This window comes from Sus scrofa, chromosome 16 (assembly GCF_000003025.6).
Source record: "Sus scrofa isolate TJ Tabasco breed Duroc chromosome 16, Sscrofa11.1, whole genome shotgun sequence".
NCBI lineage: Eukaryota > Metazoa > Chordata > Mammalia > Artiodactyla > Suidae > Sus > Sus scrofa.
Genome location: NC_010458.4, coordinates 46,502,565 through 46,524,465, shown reverse-complemented (window position 1 = coordinate 46,524,465; position 21,901 = coordinate 46,502,565). Strand labels below are relative to the sequence as shown.

At 43.3% G+C, this 21,901-nt stretch overlaps 1 protein-coding gene across 4 annotated transcripts in view; it reads right to left on the bottom strand.

Moving 5' to 3' along the window:
• Positions 840-21,901, bottom strand: part of PIK3R1 (phosphoinositide-3-kinase regulatory subunit 1) — an 88,870-nt gene continuing 67,808 nt past the window's right edge. For 2 of the 4 annotated variants that reach the window (XM_021076847.1, XM_021076848.1), the window contains exons 6-16: positions 21,134-21,335; positions 20,859-20,938; positions 9,396-9,498; positions 8,743-8,841; positions 8,454-8,634; positions 8,076-8,201; positions 7,246-7,388; positions 6,874-7,050; positions 6,712-6,780; positions 5,883-6,053; positions 840-5,178 (exon numbers count right to left, since the gene is read on the bottom strand). In XM_021076847.1, the coding sequence (XP_020932506.1) occupies positions 4,989-5,178; positions 5,883-6,053; positions 6,712-6,780; positions 6,874-7,050; positions 7,246-7,388; positions 8,076-8,201; positions 8,454-8,634; positions 8,743-8,841; positions 9,396-9,498; positions 20,859-20,938; positions 21,134-21,335 (1,541 nt within the window). In that variant the 3' untranslated portion in view covers positions 840-4,988. Of the gene's footprint in view, positions 5,179-5,882; positions 6,054-6,711; positions 6,781-6,873; positions 7,051-7,245; positions 7,389-8,075; positions 8,202-8,453; positions 8,635-8,742; positions 8,842-9,395; positions 9,499-10,929; positions 12,710-12,893; positions 20,814-20,858; positions 20,939-21,133; positions 21,336-21,901 lie in introns of those variants that run through there. The other 2 variants (XM_021076849.1, XM_005672504.3) reach the window with 2 other exon arrangements.

Sequence of the window (21,901 nt, the reverse complement as noted above, 5' to 3'; positions counted from 1 at the left end):
TGTCTGGCAGGAGCTGGAGCTGCAGGGCAGACACACTACCTAGAAGCCATAGGGCTAGAGGCCTCTGTGATACAGAGCAGGGCAGGGGAAAAGCTGGAAATGGATCTCTAGAGGAACTGCCATGTTGCCATGACTGTAATTACTTGGCTGCCCCTCCCCCGTCCATCACTAGACCATGCCTTCATGTCTAGGACCCTCACGGTGCCCCGGTGTTGAGTGAGTGCCAAGTACATGCACAGTGGCCTCCTCATAAATTCATTCGGCAATCAGAACAAATGGGAGAGTTGTTTCAGATAAGGAATGGTTCGTATAGATGGACTCGATGCTACAGTGAGAAGCTAGAATTTGGAGTGGATCTTTGTTCCCTGTCGAGAGGCCCATGTCACACCTCTGCAGACTGCTCAGTGCCTTCAGGTATCCCTGCCCTGTGGCTCTTCAAATATGCAGACTGTAGAACAGAGAGAAAAAGCCAGATACATTTGAAAACCATAGTTTGGAGATGGTTTGGGGATGGATGGTGAAGAGGAAGGACTCAGGGACAATGGACATTATGTTTTCTTAGAGCCAGAACATGCCTTGAAATGACATCACCTAGAGCAATGTCTTTTCATCATTAAGGATATAATGAAATGATGTAAATGATACCAAGCCATCATTTGTGTGACCACTCTTAGTCTTTTTCTCACTTGAGGAAAATGATATAATGTGATGGCAGTGAAAGAGGGTGGGTGGGAGATGAGAGAAACAGCAGCAACATTTATTAACATCGACTAACCAAAAGAGCAAGAGAGCCAAAAAAAATTATTTCTTAGGTGGTCACTGAAATTTCAAACCATAACTTAAGTTTCAAAACAACCTTTATTCTGTTTGAAGACCTAATACAATGCATTAAAGCAACTTAGAACAACAAGACATAGCTCCACTGAATCTAGAGCTTGAACAAATGTCAAGGAGGCACAGTCCCCCCGCCCCCCCACCCCAGGTGCCTTGTAAAGGCAAAATTACCACTGACCATGACATCCTCCCTCTCGTCAAAAGACCAACTTTATTTTAACAATGTCATAGAAACAGATTTGTAAAAACATTGAACAGATCATAGCTTTAAAAAATACACACATATAAATGAATTTTTTTTGTTTTGTTCCTTTTTTTTTTTTTTTTTTTTTTTTTTTTTTTAAATAGCAGCATCCTGGGCAGCTAATGCTATCTCATGGTGACAAGTTCAATATTCAGTTGGATAGTGTTTCCAGTAAACCCAATTCTGCTCCCTCCTGACTCATAATACTAGTAATTTAGATAACTAGATTTTTTTTTTTTAAAGAATTTGGTGTTTCAGAACTTTGTCCCATGTGAGGCATTGTGCTTTAAACTGCCCCTTTCTTAAGTGACCCTGAACTCAGATTTCAGGGTCTGCTTTCCAACTGACTTGGATACCATGCATAGCAAAAGCACAGTTGTTAGAACCAGCAGAATTTTTCTCCCAATAAGGAACATCAGTAGGACTTCCCAGACATGTTACTAGTTCATAACCAGCTATATGACAGAGCACTTGGTTCCCCACAGTAACAGCTCACAGAAACACATTTTGACTTGGACACACTGAAAACAAGGATTTCCAAGTTAAAGCACGCCATGTAGACCAGCTCCCCCAAAGGAGTTAACTTTTAAACAACACAAAAAAAGCCAAAGAATTATGAACTTCTCACTTCACTTGCACACAATTTTCAGCGTTATAAGACAAAACAAAGCAACTTCAAAAAAAAACACAAAAAACAAAACCCATACACATATACAAGAATTGTACTAGACATCGTCTTGTTAAGTACTTGAACTCAGCGACTGTGGATCTGTTTTGGCTGAAAGGTATACTGGAAACACAGTCCATGCACATATACATATATACATATATCCAAGGCTATGAAGTTGCCAGATGTTGCAAACACAAGATATCTTCCTTTCCACATGGTTATGATGCTTCTTTTCCCTCGTGTATGATAGCCGGTCCCAATGCTCCTACAGCCCTATCACAGCCTCCCTGCAGCTTAGCTTCTGGCTTTTATCTTCAGGATACCACGTTGGGTGGGGAAAATCAATGCATGGATGTCATAAGCATGTATCAGGAGTGCCTCTGCTGTTTCCATTCATACAAGCCACTCAGACAATGTTGTTAGGACATGAATGACTGGACTCAGAGCCCTGCTGGTCAAACATCTACAAGGACAGATATGGTGGGCATGTTCGATGCACTCAAAAAGGCATTTGGCAGAGGTATAGCATCACGGGTAGAATGTAACTCACGGTGATAGGAAACCGCAAATCCTACCTTCGCTGTTCAAAGAAAAAAATGTATTACATTTGTCTTCAGGAGACACAGAAATAACGCAAGTGCCTAAATACCATGCCATCTTGGGAAGTGCTGAAGCAAAGGCTGATACAAAACTGTAGATTTTTAATGAAATATTCCACCTTGGATCTTACATGTTAGAAATTAAAGTTTCTTAATAGCATAAGTGGATGTGCTACCAAAAAAAAAAAAAAAAAAAAAAAAAAAAAACAACCACAAACCAAACCCACCAAACCTAGTTTTTAAACTACTGTTACCTTTGGACTTGTGTGTGAGATGTGGAAGGAGAGTTTGAAAGCAGACACTTGTGGACCAAGACCAGAGAGATCATCAGTTGTCTGGAGATGAGAGGGAGAGGGTCAGATAACTCAGTACAGTCAAGTTTGAAGGCTGACAGTCTGGCTATAAGACTGACTATTGCTCTTGATATGAGTAGCTTCATGTAAAAATGAAAAAAAAAAAAATTCGACTGTTGTTGAAGTCAGCTGCTAGACTGATCCTTTCAAAAGAATTTTAAAAGGAGCAACATTAAAAAAAAAAAAAAAAAAAAAAACCAAGCCCCCTTACCCCAGTATTTGAAGGGAGGAGAAGTCAAGCTGTGGTGAATCTAATTTGTGAGCAAGGAAAATTGAAGTTGTAAGATTCTGTGTTCACTGACCCGCGCGTTGACCGTGGTGATAATTATCCTTTACACCTCCCAACATGAGACATAAAGGCTTTTGCGTATGTCGATTGAGGAGAGAGGCCTCCCACTCTTGGCTTAAGTAGGAAAGAATGCTCTAACCACCCCTTCCTCTCCCCCCCCACCCCGGCAAGTGTAACACAATTATTTGGATGAATGAGGACTGTTACTGTGAGTCCTACAGTGGCTGCGTGACTTGAACAAGCTCCTCACAGCCCAGGGAGGGGATGCTTAGGACCATGTCTGCTTGCTCTATGGTCTAAATTGGATGGGAAGCTAGGAAGGTAACAGACCACCAGATAGAAGTGTCTTTGCAGATCGTGCCTTTTCTAAAATGGATGTTGGTTGGTTGAAATGGGTAGTCTAATGCTAGAGGGAGACAGGTTTTCTAAATGCAGCGATGATACACCTTGAAATCAGTGTTTCCAAGGAGGGTGAACCCTCCTGCCTGCCTTCTTCAGGAATGAGCTCTCTGGCCAGGGGCACTGTGTTGGCCTTCCAGTAGGTTTGTCATTGTCATCAGGGTATTTAACAAGCAGCGGATCCAAGTGGGAAAAGACCTCCCTTTGCGGTGATCCGCTTCTCCGTAATCACAAGAAAGAGAAAGTGCATGCCATCTCGTCACCCCCCCACCCCACCTGTACATCCCTTTGCTACAGCCCCCTCCCTAGATTCAAGAAGTTCACAATTCTTTATGAAACAAACATTCCCAGGTACCGTATTTTTTAAGTCTTGAAACAATGTCGTTGAACTCAGCAATACTTTGTCATATTCATATATCTTTCTCTCTCTCTTTTTTTTTTTATTGAATAAAGCAGCTTTGAAGCTTATCAGGCACTGCCCAACAAAACATTTAGTCCCCCAAAATCTGTTATGAACCTTTTAACCTTGGGCTAATAGCCAAGTACTCTGTACAAGAAAAACTGTAAAATATTTTATAGTTTTAATTCTGAAGCCATATTTTTTTTTAAATTGGCATCCTGTACATTTCTTCTTTTTTTTAAAAAAGGAAATGAATAACAAAATGAATATTAACAAAAAAAAAATCAGGGACAGTATTTTCAAGCAACAAAAACTGGGGCAAGGGGAAGCTTATTCTGAAGGTACACTGAAAACAGGTAACAACAACGAAAATAAAGAATTGCATAGCACTGTGACTTTAGCCTTCAGCACAACAAAACAGAAGCTATTTGGTTTTGATACAAATCCATCTATTTGATAGTTAGTCATCCAATATTATGTACATATTTTATATACTAAATGTCATTTTGAAGTCCTGTTTTCCAAGCTCCATTTTTCTGTTGGTAGGTTGTCTTGGTTTGAAGAGTTTAAACAAAACACTTTCTGGCACTTTGCTACAACAGAATTTCCTCTGAACGTACGTGAGCCGACGTTCCCCAAAGTGTTCCTCTTGAGCGGAAGTGCCTTTCTGCTACATATCGGTTCATTTTGTTAGAAAATGAAATAATCCACAGTGCGATGTGTCTGGGGCCACGGTGCACAGCAACACCCAGGCTGGACCAAGCGTCCCCAGGGCCAGGGCTGGGCGGCCCGTCCCCGCTCCGGTCTCCAAGGTCCCGACTTCTGAGCTGGTAAAGCTTCTGAAAGCATGAACAAGCACCATGGTGAAAGGCCTCTTTGTCCCTGCACGCAGAGATTTTTGCATTTCTTTTTCTGTGTCGTGTGTGGTTGTGGCTTTAAATTAAACTGAAAAACAAACCAAAAAAAAAAAAAAAAAAAAAGAAAAGGGATGCTAAGCACTCCAGGTGAGAACCACACGGCCGTTGCCCAGTGCGAGGCTGCGTTGTCTCCCCTACTGCCGTTATGTCGAAAGCTCGAGTCCCATCTGCAGGCAGACGGCTTCATGTCTGCTGCTCAGGTCCCGGGTCAGGCTGGGGAGGAGCCCTGTGCTTGCCGGAGGCCTCAGAGAGTTGAACTTGAGCAGGTGGCAGGGCCGGCCCTTCATCGCCTCTGCTGCGCGTACACCGGGTAGGCTAGTGTGACGTTGAGGGAGTCGTTGTGCTGCACCAGGGACGTGTGTTGGTAGTGGAGCACCAGTTCCTTCAGGGAGCTGTACAGGTTGTAGGGCTCGGCGAAGCCGTAGCCCGTGGCCGTCTTGTTGATGACGCAGTGCTTGACCTCGCCGTCTACCCTGCAGTGGAGAGAGAGCATGCAGGCCTTGAGGAGTGTGGCTGGGATGAGGTGCCTTGGGCATGATCGTCATGCAAAAGTGCACTCGCTGTGGGCCAGCCTCTGTGGGGGCACCGGTCCTGGGTGACTTCTCACCTACGGGCCGAGTGACTGGGGAGGTAACCAGCTTCACGGAGCTGCTGTACTTGGACCAGGAGCATGGATTAAAAGGGGGACAGCAGTAATGGACGTGTGACAGGGTAGCTCTGAGAAATGAGATCATGTTCGGGGAGGGCTCAATGGCTGCCTGGAACTTGGTCAGCAGCCACTCCGTGGGGACTTCAGCCATCAGTCTGAGTGGCGCCGCCGGACCAAAGTGGTACCTTGTGATGGTGAGGAGATGATGAACAGGATTCCCTCTTCCAGGCTGGCCTGGAAACATCCACACACCTCCCCACCTATGCTTCTACCCTCTGTTCTCCTGCTCCCTTGCCCTCCTCAAAGTTCTTCCCACATCTCTCCTGTAGGGATATTCCTCTGCTTTGATGGAGGGAGATAATGGATGGTAAAATACTTGGAGAACCTCTCCCTGCTAGAGGACACGGACTTCTCCAAAATAATGTTAGTGATCCAAAGTCACTCTTCAACCACCCCCCACCAAGCCAACCTTGAGAACTACCGCCTTAAGATATTTGACAAGAGAAAGAACTTGCTGGAGATACATACACGACAGAGCAGGCGTAGCAACCCTGTTTACTGCTTTCCCGGACCAGAAAAGTGCCGTCTCGTTTCCCCCGCAGTAGGTTTTCAGCTTTGTTTCGGTTGCTGCTTCCGACATTCCACGTCTTCTCATCGTGGTGGGGCAAGTCCTCGTCGTCTTCCACTAGCGAATATTGGCTAAGGAGGCAGGAGAGAAGGGTCCCACATGAAGGTCACAGAGCCCCCCGCCGGCCCCCGGGGCCCTCGCATCACTTCCACCCCAGTTCCTGCCCCTCCTCTCATTAAGTCTGACTCAACTTTGGCCTGAGTTTCCTCATGGAATTGAGCCTGTAACTCCCTGAACAAAGAGTTAGCAGCATGAAGTGATACTCTTCCTGTTTTCAAGTCAGCAACTATGCTCAGTTACCTGGGCAGAGAGGAAGGTATTAAACAATCCTGTTTGTCCAGTTTAGATCAGGAAATTGATTGACTAGGAGGAATGCCAGTTTTCAAATAAATGAAACAAAAACATATACTTAAGCTTTAAAAATACACAAGACAGAGTTGCCCTGGCCCCTGATTATTCCCAAAATATGTTGGGATATTTCGGATGGGTCTGGGATATTATCATGGATACGGTGTCACCTTAAAGCACTATGGGGGCGGGGGTGGGGGGGAGAGACACCTGTACTTTCCTCTGCTAAATCTTCCTTTTTGAAAATTCTGGCTAAAAAGGCTGAGTCGATGGTTTCTCCAATGAGATGTTCCAACCCTCACTTGTTCTGCACACAAAGCAAGTCATGCATTTTCCTCAAATGAAAAAACACCTTTGCTCCCTCCCCTCTGTACTACTTACTCTTCCGTGTTTTCATTGCCCAGCCACTCGTTCAACTTCTTTTGCCGAACACCTTTCTGAGTCAACCACCTGGAAAAGAGTTTTAAAAAGGAAATGCATTAAGAATCTCTCTTTCAGCAATGGCCAGTCATGTACCTCCAGGGCTCTGCTTCCAGTACGTACATCAAGTATTGGTCTCTGGTCTTTCTCAGCTGAATGAGGTCAGGTTTAATGCTGTTCATGCGCTTGTCAATCTCGCGATACTCGGCCGCCTGCTTCTTCAGGTCCTCCTCCAACCTTCTTCTGCTGTCGACAATTTCACTGATGCGAGACTTTAACTTTTCATAATTATGCATAATCCTGCAGGCAAGATAAATGCACCCGTGTCGTTAGCTGGTGCGTCATGAAGGTTCCCTCAAAGTTTTCACTATTGATTCCCAGCAGCTCTCCTCAGGTAAAGAAAGCTTTCTCTTCCTGTCATTTCACAGAAAGAAAGGTCACCTTTAAACAGTATAAGAGAATTTGGGTGATGGAAAACCCTCCTCGTTTACCAACCTTTGTATTTCTTTCTCATTGCCTTCACGTTTAAACTTTTCTATGTATTCTTTGCTGTACCGCTCCTGGGTTTGGCACTGTTCTTCAAATATTTTTATGGTTTCATTAAATGCTTCAATAGCTGTTCTTTTCATTTGGATTTCCTGCAACACAATTTTAATAAGACAAGGTCATTCCTTTCATAAGGACAATTTCTTATTGCAAGACACTACCAGGACATTTGACTGGCCCTACTATCTAGCATGTAAATACTTTGTTAGCAAGGTGGGACTCTAATTCATAAAACCCCTGAAAAAAGTATCAGAGAAGCACACATTTCCTTTGGTGAATTTTCCCAATCTCTGGAAGATGACTGCTTGACAGTTTTCTCCAGTTTGCACCTTTTTAAAAAACCATCCTACTTTATCAGCAGTTTATGGCATCCTTCTGCTCCCTCTGGCGGCTCCAGATACGTGATGGCCTAGAGGAGATTAAGCCTCTGGGAAAACACTGCACTAAATGCAGCCTCTACTTTTCCTGTCAGGGCATATAATAGTTACATCCCCATTTCAGAGACTAGACAAGTTATTATGAGCTTTTACTCTAAAAAGAATCCTTTGATCAGCAGTTAGGTCAAATCAACCTAATTTATTACTTCTCATAGTTTTAGGCTTTGTTTAAAAGGTTTAGAGAAAGAGTAGGTAATCAACAATGATTCACAAATAAATGCTCTCTCGTCCCACTTTACTGGAAAAAAACTCAACCTTTTTCACTTCTTTTTTTTTAAAGCTGAATAGGTTGTAATAACTAAGAGCTCTAAAATTTTAATCTGATTTCCAAAGAAAACTCACCTGGGAAGTACGGGTATAATCTTCATATAATCTATCATATTCTCGACTTTTTTCTTGAAATTGAGTGTTATATTCATGTAATTTTTTCCCTACAGCTTCAATATTATCTTCTTTGACAACCTGATCCTGGAAGGATTAGAGATCAGAAGAAAAGGAAATTCAGTTGATAAGGTATTAAATCAAATGGCAAGTGAGGATTTTTTTCTGATGTCAGGTATTTTGTTCAAGTGTTTTATTAAGCCATGATACACTTGTGGTCACAAAAGTGACAGGCTGAAAGTTTTTCAAACCTGACTACATGGCGTTCCTCCACTTAAAAATGTTGTCGAAGCATTAAGAAGTATTTTGTTCAAATTATTGCAATGAGTAGGTGAATACCTGTTGGTATTTGGATACGGGATACAGTAATTTCACATCCAGTTTGGGATTATACTGAGCTAGAGATTCATTCCGGTAGTGGTTTATTAGTTCAACCACAGAGTTGAAGGTTAATGGGTCAGAGAAGCCGTATTTCCCATCTCGGTGAAATATTTTGATTAATTTGTTATTTCCTCCTTTCCTGTGAATGCAATATGAAAATAATGACATTAGAATTCTCTTTTTAAAATAAACGTGGGCTTTACTATCACCTTGAACATTCCAATTTTAGCTACACGCCCTAACTTACCTTAGTGTAAGAGTGTAGTCACCATGCATTTTAGTAGATGCGTCTCGTACCAAAAAGGTCCCGTCAGCTGTATCTCGAAGTTTTTCATTCACTTCTTCCCTGAAGTGAAAAGAACACGAGACAATGCTCATCTCAAGGATCTGGTGACTTTCAGGGCTTAAGAATTTATTCTTGAACCCAACACTCCAGTCACTCTGACACATCAGCACAGAAAATTGTGATTCCCTGAAAGGTTTCCACTCCAACTCCTCCCTCCCCTTAAAAAAAAAAGCAAAAAAAAAAAAGCTTAGAATAAAAATGCCACTTGATTATGTTGAAGCTAATAACATTAATTCTGAGGGTTTCTGTCTAATAAAGAGAGTGACTTTACAGTCTGCCTTTAGGCAATGCCACTTCACCCTGCTGCCTCCCTGACATCTCTGTCAATAATGAAACTTCTCGGGTATTTAATTTCCTGTGGCATCCAGCACCCACAGTTCCCCAGTGCTCAGTGACTTCTATGGTCGTCTTTGGAAGAGGACCAACTATGCTTCTTGCTTATGTTGGATGATATCCTAAAATTGGAACTTAGCAAGCTGGTGTTTTTGCTTTTCTTTCTCTTCATCTAAAACTCCCTGGCTCTAGTGAAAACTCAAGTGTTTCCAGAGCCTTACCTCGAGATATCTCCCCAGTACCATTCAGCATCTTGTAAGGACATATTGTTATTCATACCGTTGTTGGCTACAGTAGTGGGTTTTGGTGGTTTAGGAGGCAGTGCTGTGGATTAAGGAGAAAGAAGGTTTTTGCAATCCCAACTACAAATCAACATTTAAAATTCAAGCTAAGTTCTTTTAGATATATAACATCCTCAGGCAGAGAGGATGAATTGTGAAACAGCAATCGTGCACAATTCCATGAATTTTTTTTTCTTAAATTAAAAAAAAAAAAAAAACCTCAGAAAACAGGAATGTTTTTTAAAAGAGAAGAGCTTAGAGGCCAAAAAATAAAATAGGCTGGCCATGTGAATGAATTTCAAAGTAAATCCCAGAGTCATGACATGTTTTACTTCTAGGCTCGAGCTGTATTCAAGTTTCATATCTGGTCAAATCTATCTAAAGTAAGAAACCACAAACAGAAGAGCAGGAGCAATCACATGGGTTGGTTTTAATTTCCTCTTGTTATTTAATTATACAAGACAAATTTGGTTTCTGTCCTGCACAAATGCTGTTGTGGTAATAAAAAGCTCATCTACAGCACTGTTTTAAGAGGAGGAATTGGGTTTCTCTAATCTTAGTATTTCAGGCACTGTTCTGCCAGAAGCCACTTGGAGAAACTCATCTGTGACCTAAATCTCTTTAGTATTCATGTTAATATTCTGTTTGGATAACTGTGCTCTGTATTCTGCCAAGACTGATTAAAAACCATATTCCTTTTCCTCAATGTCAAATCGTATTCATATACCAATTGGTGACAAAGACTGCAGTGTTTCTGAATTTCCTAATTGGGAGGAAGGCTAACATTGAAATAAAATAACTGAGAGAGCAAAATAAGTCCAGGATGTTCAGCTAAATTCTAAGTCATAACTTTTAAAGCACTGTTACTATTTTAAGCAAAAATTATTTCAGGAATCTAAGACTGGGACTCAATAATGGAAAGCCAACTTCTTTCCTCATTACAGTATCTTAATAGAAGAAAAAGCAGGCAAAGTCTCAACATTTGATTAGTATATAGTTTCAGGGCACCTAGAACTGAGTTGCAATCACTGCTACATTTGACATGCTTTCTAAAGTACCCGGTGTTATCACTGCAAAGTACCATACTGTTCTCATCCACTGTCAACAGAAAAGCAGCACCAAGGATGCACCTTTTAAATTAAAGGAACAATATGCAACAACAGCACCCAAACGGCAAACGAACTTGATTAACAAAAGACACGAGTGAAAAACTGGAATTCACTTCATATCCATTCAACTAAGAATAAGCATTTACCCCACACAGCCTGACCTGCTTGCTTCCACAGCCAGTCAACCAATTTGTTTCATTTTCACACTACGATTCAAACTCATTCATATTAAATTAGAACAAATTAATAAAAACAAATCCAAAAGAAGGATCTGCTAACAGTAGTTGTCAAAAAAAAAAAAAAAAACCAAAAAAATTAAATGCTACAACATTAACTAGCTTTCCACAAGAATACTGCAGTATTACCTGGTGGATCCATTTCTATATAAAACATCAAGTCTGTGCCACAATTTATATCTGTCTTAGCATATTCTAAATCCAGGTCTTCCATATTCCAAACAGTGTTGTACATTTGTGCGAGAGTTTCCTTGGCTGAGCTCAGTTATAAGAAAAGAGTCCGGCTTTCTTTGTAATGGTGTCTTGGAATTCATTTTAAAACCTATAAGGGGCTGCACTGTAACCTATGACATCACACAACCCAGCCAATCAAGTCAGAAAAATGTCACCAGACCACTCCTGCTTCATCATTTCTCTTCTCCACCAGCCTTAACACAGCCCCGACCTCAGGAAGCTCCTACATTTAACAGAACTGCACTGTACACACGCTCGTCGTTTCCAAAAGGGGTTTAATTTGACTGTTCTCTAGCCGTGAGTTTTCTAATTCCTTTTTTATTGCTCCTTGCAGCATGGTACGCTCCGCTGCTGGCAGGTTGACAAAAGCTGATATGCTGCAGCATGCAGCTTTCTGCTCCCCCAGTGCATCTGGGTTTATAGATAGCCGGGTCATTTTCTTGGTTTAAAAATCGTACAAAGGCATCAAAATGGTCTACTTAAGATATATTTTACAGCCCTAAAAGGCCTCCCCCTGTATATTAAACATAGGGAGGATCAAGCACTCTGGATATTTAATTTCAGTCCTCCAAAATTCACTGCAAACTCAGAACTTAAACACTGTCACGAAACTACCCATTTAGAAAGCACAGTTAAAAGAAGATGTAGAGGCAAAACTCTCTGTTAAGCATTGCAGTTAAAACTAGACTTAATAGACTATGGAAAGGACCTCCCCCCTTCCCCCCGCCGGCCGGAAAAAAAACGAAGCCATATATCAGAAGGGAGAGTATAGGCAGAGTGATCTTGGTCAAGTATTTCTCACTGATGAGCCCATTTTCAGATTTATTGTGCTAATACTGCTTGAGAGGGTGGGTGATGTAATCACTTTTGGGGGAAGGGCTCACGCTTTGGGAACAAATATTATTATTATTCTTTCTTCCAAGTGTTGCCTGTCAGAAAATCAGTTCCTCTATAATGAGAGAAGGGAGAAAAGCACCCCCCATGTACGTTTTTAAAACTATAGTAGGCTTTGTGATCTATGTCCATGTGCATGTAACATAGTTCTGTGACAATTTAAAGAACACAGAAGTCCTTGAAATTTATTCTTAGACTTTCTGTCAAATTTGGAATCATAAAACATATAGAAATAGCCGAGCAAAGGCAAAGCATTCTCTGCGTACTGTTCACATGTCTCTCTTCTAGTTTAATTCATTTCCCCCCTTAAGGAGAAGGCCGGGTCAACCTATACCCTCCCACACTAACCCACTCGTGTTTTCTCTTGGCCCAAAGATTTAAGTGAACCTAAATTCAAATTCAAAGAAAAATGATAAAAGTGGGGGTGGTGCTGAAGGAGGGAGGTGGATATGCCCTCACATAAAATTTAGAAAAAAATCCTCTTAAATAAAAATGTTAACCGCAGTCCTCCCAGCAGCTGTAAACTGCATGACAGTCCAGAGGGGCCCCACCCCCCATGCCTCTGGGGGCACTAGGTGCAAACCGGTCCTGCTGCTGGAACCCATGTGGCAAACAGACCCGGGGAAGAGGGCAGGGAGACAGGTGACTTTCCACGTCTCTCCCAGACCTGGCCAAGCCCCAGCTTCCAGACCAGCACTACTTGGTAATTACCTCCTTCCCCATTTCCAACCAAAACCCATCTTTCCCTCACACTGCGCCCCCCGAGGAACTGGGGGAGTGTCTCCCCCTAATCTCTCATCTGCCCTCCCCAGGCAGCGCTTACTACCTCCCCCCTTTCCCTGCCACCCCCCCCCCCACCTCAACACACACCCACACACAGACACACAAAATGCAAGGTTCACAGAAGGACCGAAAACAGTGAAACAGCTAGGGGCAGAACAGTGCACAAATGAAAGGCAACTTACTTTGCAGGTTATGCATTTCAGTGGTTTCCCTTAAAAATGCCTGTATCCGACCATGAAAAAAAAAAAAAAAAAAATCCCCAAAGCAATTCCTCCAGCGCTGGAGGCGCGGAAGCCTGGCTCGGATGGAGGGAGGGTCGGACGCCTGTCCTCCTGCCGCCGCCGTGCAGTTCAGCGCCTGCCGCCGGCACAGGAGCCCGCTGCGCGCCGGGACCCGGGCCGCGCCAGGGAGGGAAAGAGCCCGCGCGCTCGCACGTCCCTTTCAGATAAAGATCGCGGCTTCATGATTAACTTGGGCAGGTTCAAATATTTGCTGAGGTAGGGATTTGGGGCGGGGGAGGGGAGCCCAAGTCCAAGTCGAAGTTGTCATCGGCTAACAAGTGGCCAGGGCTGGCCCCCGTCCTCCTGTCGCGGAGGAAGTGAGAAGGCCATTGTAGGCAGACGCAAAATATGATCACGGACCCGCGGGGCGGCGGCGGCGCGCTGCTCGCGGGGCTCAAGTGGCCACAGAGAAGCGAGGCACTAGGCGCTGCCAAACACAGGAAGTGGCTGAGCTAGTTCAGCAAAAAATAGAATCAAAGCCTTGCTTGTAAAGGCCTGAACCTCTCTCAGAACGACCCAGAACACCGTGCCCCACTCACGTCCACCTCCTCCCCCACCCCAGCACAGAGGGCTGCAGGTGTCACAAGGGAGCCCAACGGGGGCCACCCTGCAGGGAACAGGTTTACAAAGGTTTCACAGAAGGAGGCACCCAGGGAAAAGTATGTGACTCTGCACGGATACACTAGGCTCTGTAACATAAAAACCACCCCCCAAAATAAAAATCCTCCTCTGCAGCTATTTCTACGAAGTCAGTTTCAACTCCCGTTAAAATGGCCCTAAGAGGTGTGTCTGCATTAGGTTCGTGTAAATGCTACATGGGGCAAAGGACAGGAGGGCAGGGAGAATGGCACACCTTCCTAGAGTTTTTTTGCCTTTGAGAAAGTTGCAGTGAAGCCTTAGGGACTGTTGGCTGCTATTTGAAGAACTAAAATGTGGCCTAAGAAAAATTTTCACTCACATCAGCGTAGATAGCTTTACTATTATCCCATGAAGCTTACCCAGAGTAAAATCACAGAATTACTAGCTTTAAAACCAGGAAAAAATCCTCAGATCCTTCAAGCAATTCCCTCTTGCTATACTCTCTCTCTCTGGTTTGACCCCCAGTGAAGTGGTTTGCACAAGATGATAGCACAGGCTAGAATCCAGGACCAGAACCGAGCCTGCTAATGTTTGCTCCCAAACTGCTTTTTCTCCACCCACTGGCCCTGCTCTTGACTTCCCTCTGACAGAGAAAGTAAAAATTAACAAGTGAAACTGAAGTTAATTTCTTTTAAGCCACATGCAAAAAATTTCACACCTACAACAAAACTTTTTCTGTTTTCTATTTTTAGTTTTATTAGAAGAAAAAGCTACCTTCTAATTATCTTTGAAAAAAACAGGTTCTGTCTGTAATACCCTCACACTCCGTAACGAGAAGGTGACCCAAAGGTGCTGACACAGAGTCCACACTGGCAGGAACCAGCTTCAGGATTACTTGCAGTATCTGGGAAGCACTGCTGTACTCACAATGAAAGTGATTTTACAAGCTCTCCTTTGGTGCAATTGATATAATTTGAAATATCTACTTTCCCAAAGGTGGGGGGGATAGTGCATCTCCTGGCTCCTGCCAGCTGATCCCAGACACAGGGTTAGTTCAGAGAATGCCCTTGTATCCTGAGCTGCATAATCTTGCCCTACTTTTAAAAATAGTCTTTCTAAAGCTGGAAACCTCGGAAACATCCGTCTCTTAAGCATACCTGTCTGGATTCACATGACATGTCATGTCAAAACCTTCTAAGATGAAAATGCTCTCTAGTCCAACAGTCTATTTTCCCTTTCAGAAGAAAATTATCTGCTGGGAAACAGCACACTTTCTACTTAGAGAAAAAAGTCTTCAAATAGATTTGAAAACTTTGCTTCAGATTTCTCACAATATGTACAATCACCTACCATAGAGATTCTCTTATGTTACTGAAAGTGTGAGCTTTTTCCTATTTAAGTCAGTTCAGTGGTCTGTAAAACACATGCTCTTTATTAGCTTAAAAAGGGAGCCCTCTGCTGGTAGAACAGCATCAGTAACTTCTGCTTAGGAGAAAACAATCAACTTTCTGTGTATTTCATTCATCTCCCACCATGTCCAAAGTCTCATTATTTTGTGTGAGACTAATTGTCCAACTGTCACTTAATCTATATGAGTCCCTAAGAAATAAATAATAAATCAAATGCACAGATGCCTTAACAACCCAGGAAATATTTTTCATGTGCCTGCTAAGCTCTTTTAAGAAAACTTGTATTTTAACTTGTGAAACCCAGACTCTACCACCCTGGAAAACTTATATAACTGAAAACTAACTGTACCTTCTAGGTTCTTCAAAGCCCTAGGTCATACTAGTTTTCCTTTCCTCAAAAATTTTGTACAACTCACTCAGAGGCACAAAGAGGCCATATGTCACTTTCCGTGTGTGCTCTAGTCCGGAAAATGTCCCTTAATCATTAAGATAAGTATGTAAGTTACAGACTGAACACAGTATGTCCTATGTGCCAATCACCGTTGAGGAGCAAATGACCCACGAGGACCTTTCATCCTGCACAGCTTCTTACGTGGCTCTGTGGGCCACGATTTATGAACAGAAGCCCATAAAAAGGCAGTGAGAAAAAAAGTCAATGAACCAAAACCTTCTTTTAAGGATTAAATTGATGCCTCCCTTCATAATTTTAACTGAAAACAAATTAGGACAGAAAAGCCTTTAAGGGTGATAGCAATTCTTTACTCCACATCCAGGGTTCTTAATAACCCTGTGCTAAGAAAAATGTCCATCTGAGTTTATAAATAAACTCAGGTTTCCATAACACTGATGCACTCTACAAAGTATCTGAAAAGGTGTGCCCATTGCTTAGCAGAAAAAAAAGAAACCCATTCCTTGCTATTTCCCTCTCTGAGGTCCCTCGAGAGAAAGAGAAGGCTTGCACTGCAAAAACAAAAGTAAAACTGAACTATATCCACCAATACATGCTCCTCTTCAGAGCACAAATAAAACTTCCTATTTTTTGACAAAACCTAGTACACCTTGCCTGTGTTTACTCCTACCCGGCTAAACACATGTATTTTTTTCTAAGTTTCATTTCTCACCTTGGAAACAACCCTCTAATGTCAGACCACATTTTAAACCCAATAAAAAATAAATCAGAGAAAAGTAAAACTCTTTGAAAATCATTTCCCTCTACCTTAGTGCTTGCTTTCGTCTTGGTTGCAAACCAAGCCCAGAGCATTTAAAACAAGATTTATGAATCAGGCTCTTCAGGATGAATGTTTTGCAATGCACGAGTGGTTAAAAATTAACTTTGACAGGTGTAGAAGGAGTCATTGATTCTCCCCCTGGGCTTGAGGGTGCAATATTAGACGTCAATTATGCTACATTAATATTTCTGAATATATCCATGAAATCTGAAATATGTAAATACACTTATAATGGGTTTCATTCAAAGGCGCCCCAAGTTAAATGGCCTGTTTTTACCTTAGTTGCCCTATAGAAATCTACTTTAGCTACCTAAGTTTCAGCAGGGTAAACACAACACACTGTGATTCAAGAAAACCTGCTGTTCAACATTAACCATTTCTTAAAAAGACTCTTGGTAACAAAGAGAACAGCAAACTATCAACCAAGTTCTAAAACTTACTCTGTGCTTAGCCTTTCAAAACCTTACTTTATGATGGAGCATGATAATGTCAGAAAAAAGAATCTATACATGTATGTGTAACTGGGTCACCATGCTGTACAGTAGAAATTTGACAGAATACATATATATATATGTATAAACCTTACTTTCCCTCCCTATAAGGGAGACAACGGTACTTCAGAGGTGTGTTGGATGCCTTAAATGAGCTGCCGTGAGAGTTCCCTGAAAGTGGAGAATTTTACCAAAGAGTAAAAAAAAAAAAAATTCATTTGGATGATTATTATGCTGTGCCCAGTTCTATGCTAGGAAGAGCTCCGAAGAAGACACAGCCTTTGTCCTTGAGAAAAGCAGCTGAGAACAGAAGAACTACACAACAGTAAAGTGTAAGAGGACAAGAGGCTTAAAGGACATAAGTGCATTGAATGGGTCAAAAACCTGCACATGGAGCCGGGAGGAGGTCCCTGGGTGCCAGTGGAGGAGGGCGCCATCTGGGGCGGCTGGGAATGCCTGTGTGTTGAGTGCACCATGTGTGGGCCCCTAGGCAAGGTGGCAGGGGGAGCTGGGACTGAGACCCTGGCCCTTCCGCACACCGAGCCACACACACCCAAAGGGCAGGAGACCAAGGCACCTGCCTCCCTCCAAGCAATGTGCCCTTGGGGCAGCAACTGCCCAGGGAGGGTCTGAGATCTGCAGGAGAGCCCCTCCAGGCTCCCAAGGGCCTGGGTCTGCAGCTGGGAATGTGGGGCTGGTGGGGAAAATGGCCTGGTAGGATCTGTACAGCACCAACCAGGAAGGCGGCTTGAAGAAAACAAGGCCAGCTCTGGCAGGGCCTTGACCACAGGGCTGGCGCAACAGATACTGAGGACATACTCCATATGACAGGGTCAGGAGGAGCGTCATCCCTTCCCATGTCACTTAATTCTCACAGCCACCCAAGGAGAGAGGCAGTGTTCCCATTTCACAGACGGGGGAACAGTTTGCAAAGGCGGAATGACTTGATGATGAACTTGGCAAGTAGAGAGTAAAAGCTGGGATTTAAACCCAGATCTATTTGACACACATTGTTCTTTCCACGGCACAAAGGACAGATGGATGGACAGACCGAGTGACTCTGAGCTTGATCCCCAAAGCTATACAAAATGCACTGGGGCTCTTTAGTCTGTGTGACCCATGTGAGCAAAGAGCACGTATTTTTAGTTTATTACTTGCTGGAAACTTCGGAGGGCTCTGTGACTGGACAGTAAAAGCAGCCTCATGGCCCAGGAAGGTTCCAAAACCCCAGGCAGCAGAGAGAGCAGCAGGCTGGCGTCCCAGGCCAGGTTCCCCGGCAGGCCGAGCTCTGGCTCGCACTGGTTGGGGTGGCACCAGGTAAAACCATCAGCCTCTGTGGGCTCAGTTTCCTCCTGTGCAAAGGAGGAGAGCTGGACAATACTTTTGGCACTCAAGTGATGCTTTTTATGATACTGTCACTTAAAATATTTACTGCTCTTTCAAATCTGGTAAAAATATCAAGTTGTTATTTTTGTCCTTCACAAATGATTCTGAATAAATCTTTGAAACTTCTTGAAGAGAAATGCTATTTCTCCTTCCCCTTTTGAAATTGCACCTATTCTTCAAAGCCCATTTCAGTCCTCTTTTTTTTTTTTCCTCTGAGCTTTTTCTGTCTACTCAATTATCCTAAAACGTCACCAATCACATCTTGCAGATTCTCTTTATACTTACAGTACATGCCCTCCCACCTAGAATTTAATTAGATACTATGTGCTAACGGGTCTTATTTGAATTGACATGCTGCCTCCAACACCATTGCTTCTGTCTATCATTTCAAGTTCTCCCTGCTGACAACTAGAATAGGGGTCTACTTGCCTCACGACAGTCTTGCTTCTCCCCCACCCCCCAAACACCATTCGAGACCTCATTTCTATTCACGACAATCAAGTTATTGCAAGTGAATGATTTATGACTGTGCCCCAGAGGTGCGGCCGGGACTGCGTTTCCCAGCTCTCCGGGAAAGACGCCATGAAAACTTACCGCACACCTACCAGGCCTGAGAAGTCATTTCTCGAACCTGTGGCGCCCTGACAATCATTTGCACTGAAGCCATTCCCGAATACAAAGGTGTTCAGGATGAGAACATTGTGTTGGGGTGGGTAGTGTCTTTTCACCAGCGGAGAGGTGCTGAAGCAGCTATGTCAATTTCCAGAATAGCTAAGAGATATCCCACCAAGGGGGTAATGACTCAAACTAGGGTTTAAAAATGACTTGGATGCAATTTTTTGGAAGAGTCCGCATGTGTTCTGGGATAGTCTAGCAAACATTCAAGGCTTTCTTCATCATTCTTCCAGAGAGCTGACGGAACTAATCCGCCTTTGAAACTGTCACACTGGTTTCTTAAGAGAAGAGTGCAGCGAGGGTCTATGACACAACCAGTGGTTTTAAGTGTGCCCTATGAAAATGGCTGCAGATGAATTTTTCCTTGGGTGGAATTAGGCTGAAACTGAGAAAGACATTCAACCAGTTTACGCCAAGCAGATGCACTAAATCCCATCATGGATTCCGGTGCGCCCTGTATAGTAGAAATCCTCAAAACTCCACAGGAGTTCATGGATATCTGTCAAACCCTGTCTGGCTTTGAGCTTCCGTGTCTCCCCTCTCCTGAGGGGTGGTCACTGAGAAGACTGGGACCACCCTGCTGCCTGCAGGCAGGGCCAGCTCTCCCTGTCTCTGAGAAGGACCTCCACAGGTCAGGAGGAAATGAAAGAGCAGAACTCGATCCTCTGGCCCAGACCCTGTTCTACTCTTGCCGGTCCTCTTCCCTCCCTATCCAGCAGTCAGTCCAGGAGTGAGTGGTCAATAAACGGGTCCAGGGCCAAGTGTACACCTGCTCCTGTCCCCTCTCCAGAGGGTATTCTAACCTGTCACTGCACTGTTTCCTACTGAGCCCAAAAGCAGACTCTCAATACCAGCACAGAGCTCCCAAACCCATTATCCAGTGGCCCAAGCAGTTATGTGAGATGCGACTTTTGGCCATCCTCAGATTCTTACATCGGAAAGCTCTGATGCAGCTGACCTACAGTGCAGGGTAGCCCTCTTGCATTTCCCACTTGCTGTAATTCAGAACATTTGGAATGGCCCATGCTTGCCTTATGTACTGTTTCTGCTGCCTCTCTCTTCTTTGGATACCAAAGTTTGGCTTTGCCCACAGAAGCCCTTCCCAGTATCATGATCATGGGTCCCTCTATCAGGAGTGGTTACCATCCCATCCTGATCCCTTCCCTGCAGGCGGGTTTTAAGTCTAGGCCCTTGCCTTTCTCTTGGCCCCATTCAGAGGCAAACAACTAGGTCTGTCTATGTAGCACCTTAAAAATAGCCCAACTTACTTCTACTGGGTCCCCAGGCCCGCTCCTACAGAGATAAATTGGGTAGTTTGCATAATTTACTTATAAAAGACAATATATTCATGATGTTTTCACATAAATTTGAGGCATACATTCAGACTAAAGCAATACTTTCTTCGGACCCTAAAACTTCCCTTCACTTTGGAGACCACTGCCACTACCCTAAATGAACCAGCAGACAGCAAGGTAAGGCTGTTTCCTTTGCATAGTATTAGAAAAAGACATCAATTTAAATTAAATTCAAGCTAACACAGTCTACATTTCCTGCTTTGTCAAACAGCTAATTGAAGGCCAGCCTGCTTTCAAAGAAGTGTCTGGCCTGACCACCTTGTTGCACTGAACCCCTAGTTTCATACTGCTTTCATTATTAAAAATGTTTATTTTGACAGACATTTCTCAGCCTACCCGCTTCCAAAAAATACATTCCAAAATACTTTAAATTATATAGTAATTACAAATCCCCTACTTTACAAGTATTAGAAAGAAAAACAAAAATGTCAACAACTAAAATGAAAGCCATAATTTATGCAACAACCAGAAGCATCAAAATTGAGGGGGAACAGGGGGCACCCCCTACAACCCTCACCTAAAACCGAGATCACATAAAATCCACAAATACCAAAATCCAGATAATACTGACCATATATGCTACCGCCTGGCTATTTTTTTCTTCCAATCATAAGGTAACATGCAATTACAGATCTCAATTCTAAGAGAAACTTATAATACTCTAGAGAAGGTTTAAAGCCACCATTTTTCAGGCTCTGAAAAACCAACAGTGAGGGAATTTTAAATGTTCAGAAGTCATTACCTGGTGCAGGCTGGCGTTCATTCCATTCGGTAGAGATTAAAATTTCTATGACTTTTATGAGGTGTTCAGTATTCTCAGAGCTACAATAAAAAAAGAGTTCTGTTAGAAAATTTTTTCCCCAACGATAAACTCATTTTCATTTATACATATTCAAATGAATGTATCTGAGGAAAATATGGAAATGCCTGTGACCCAGTATCTTTAGAATCAGCTTAATGACCCATCTATGTGTCTCCTTATCCCCCCCAAACCCAGGCTTCTCTTCATTCACTCACCTGGCTGCTGGGAATCTGAAAAGCAGAGGGCTGAAAAGTTCAGACAGCACTCTTGCACTCAAAAGGTTTTTGCTGGATGTCTGAGAGAGCTTGAAGAAATGTTTTAGCAAATACTGAAGTGTGAGCCAATACTGATGAGGTATGTTAGGTGATCGAATGAGCTTCTTCAACAGCTGGATGTATTCTTCCGAGCTTTGCACTTCTACAGGTTAAAAAGAAACAAACAATGGAAGGAAAGAGATGAAGAGACTGCTTCTCCCTCTCAGTGAATGACCACCTAGAGGATTTCTGCACTAGCTACAGAGGAGTCACTTAAACCAACGGCAGCCGAAGAAGCGGACAGTCCATGTGTTCTTCTCCTTAGAAAAGGCATTATGAGAAAGTAGAAATCTCAAATCAAATGGAAATGCAAGAGACTCTGGGTGTGAAAAACCACAAGAGGTGCTGGGGGTGAGGGCAGAAATCTGCCTTCTCTGGAGCAGCGTCAAGTGTGATTGGCTAGTGTGGAGGAGCATCAGATAAGTGTCACAGGTTTTAACTTTGAAGGTTACGAACCACAGTTTCCGGTCCCCAAAGCACTTGAACTGAGTGTTAGCTCCTAAAACGGAGACTCCTCGTCCCCCGACTCATTTTGTAATGGCCCCTGGAAGGGGATGATGGGAATATCCCCAGTCACTGGGTCCCAGTCCCTGGTGCCCTGAATCCAGGGATGACACTTGGCCCGTGAGGGCCTTCACTGACGCAGTGAACCTTGTTAATACTGATAAA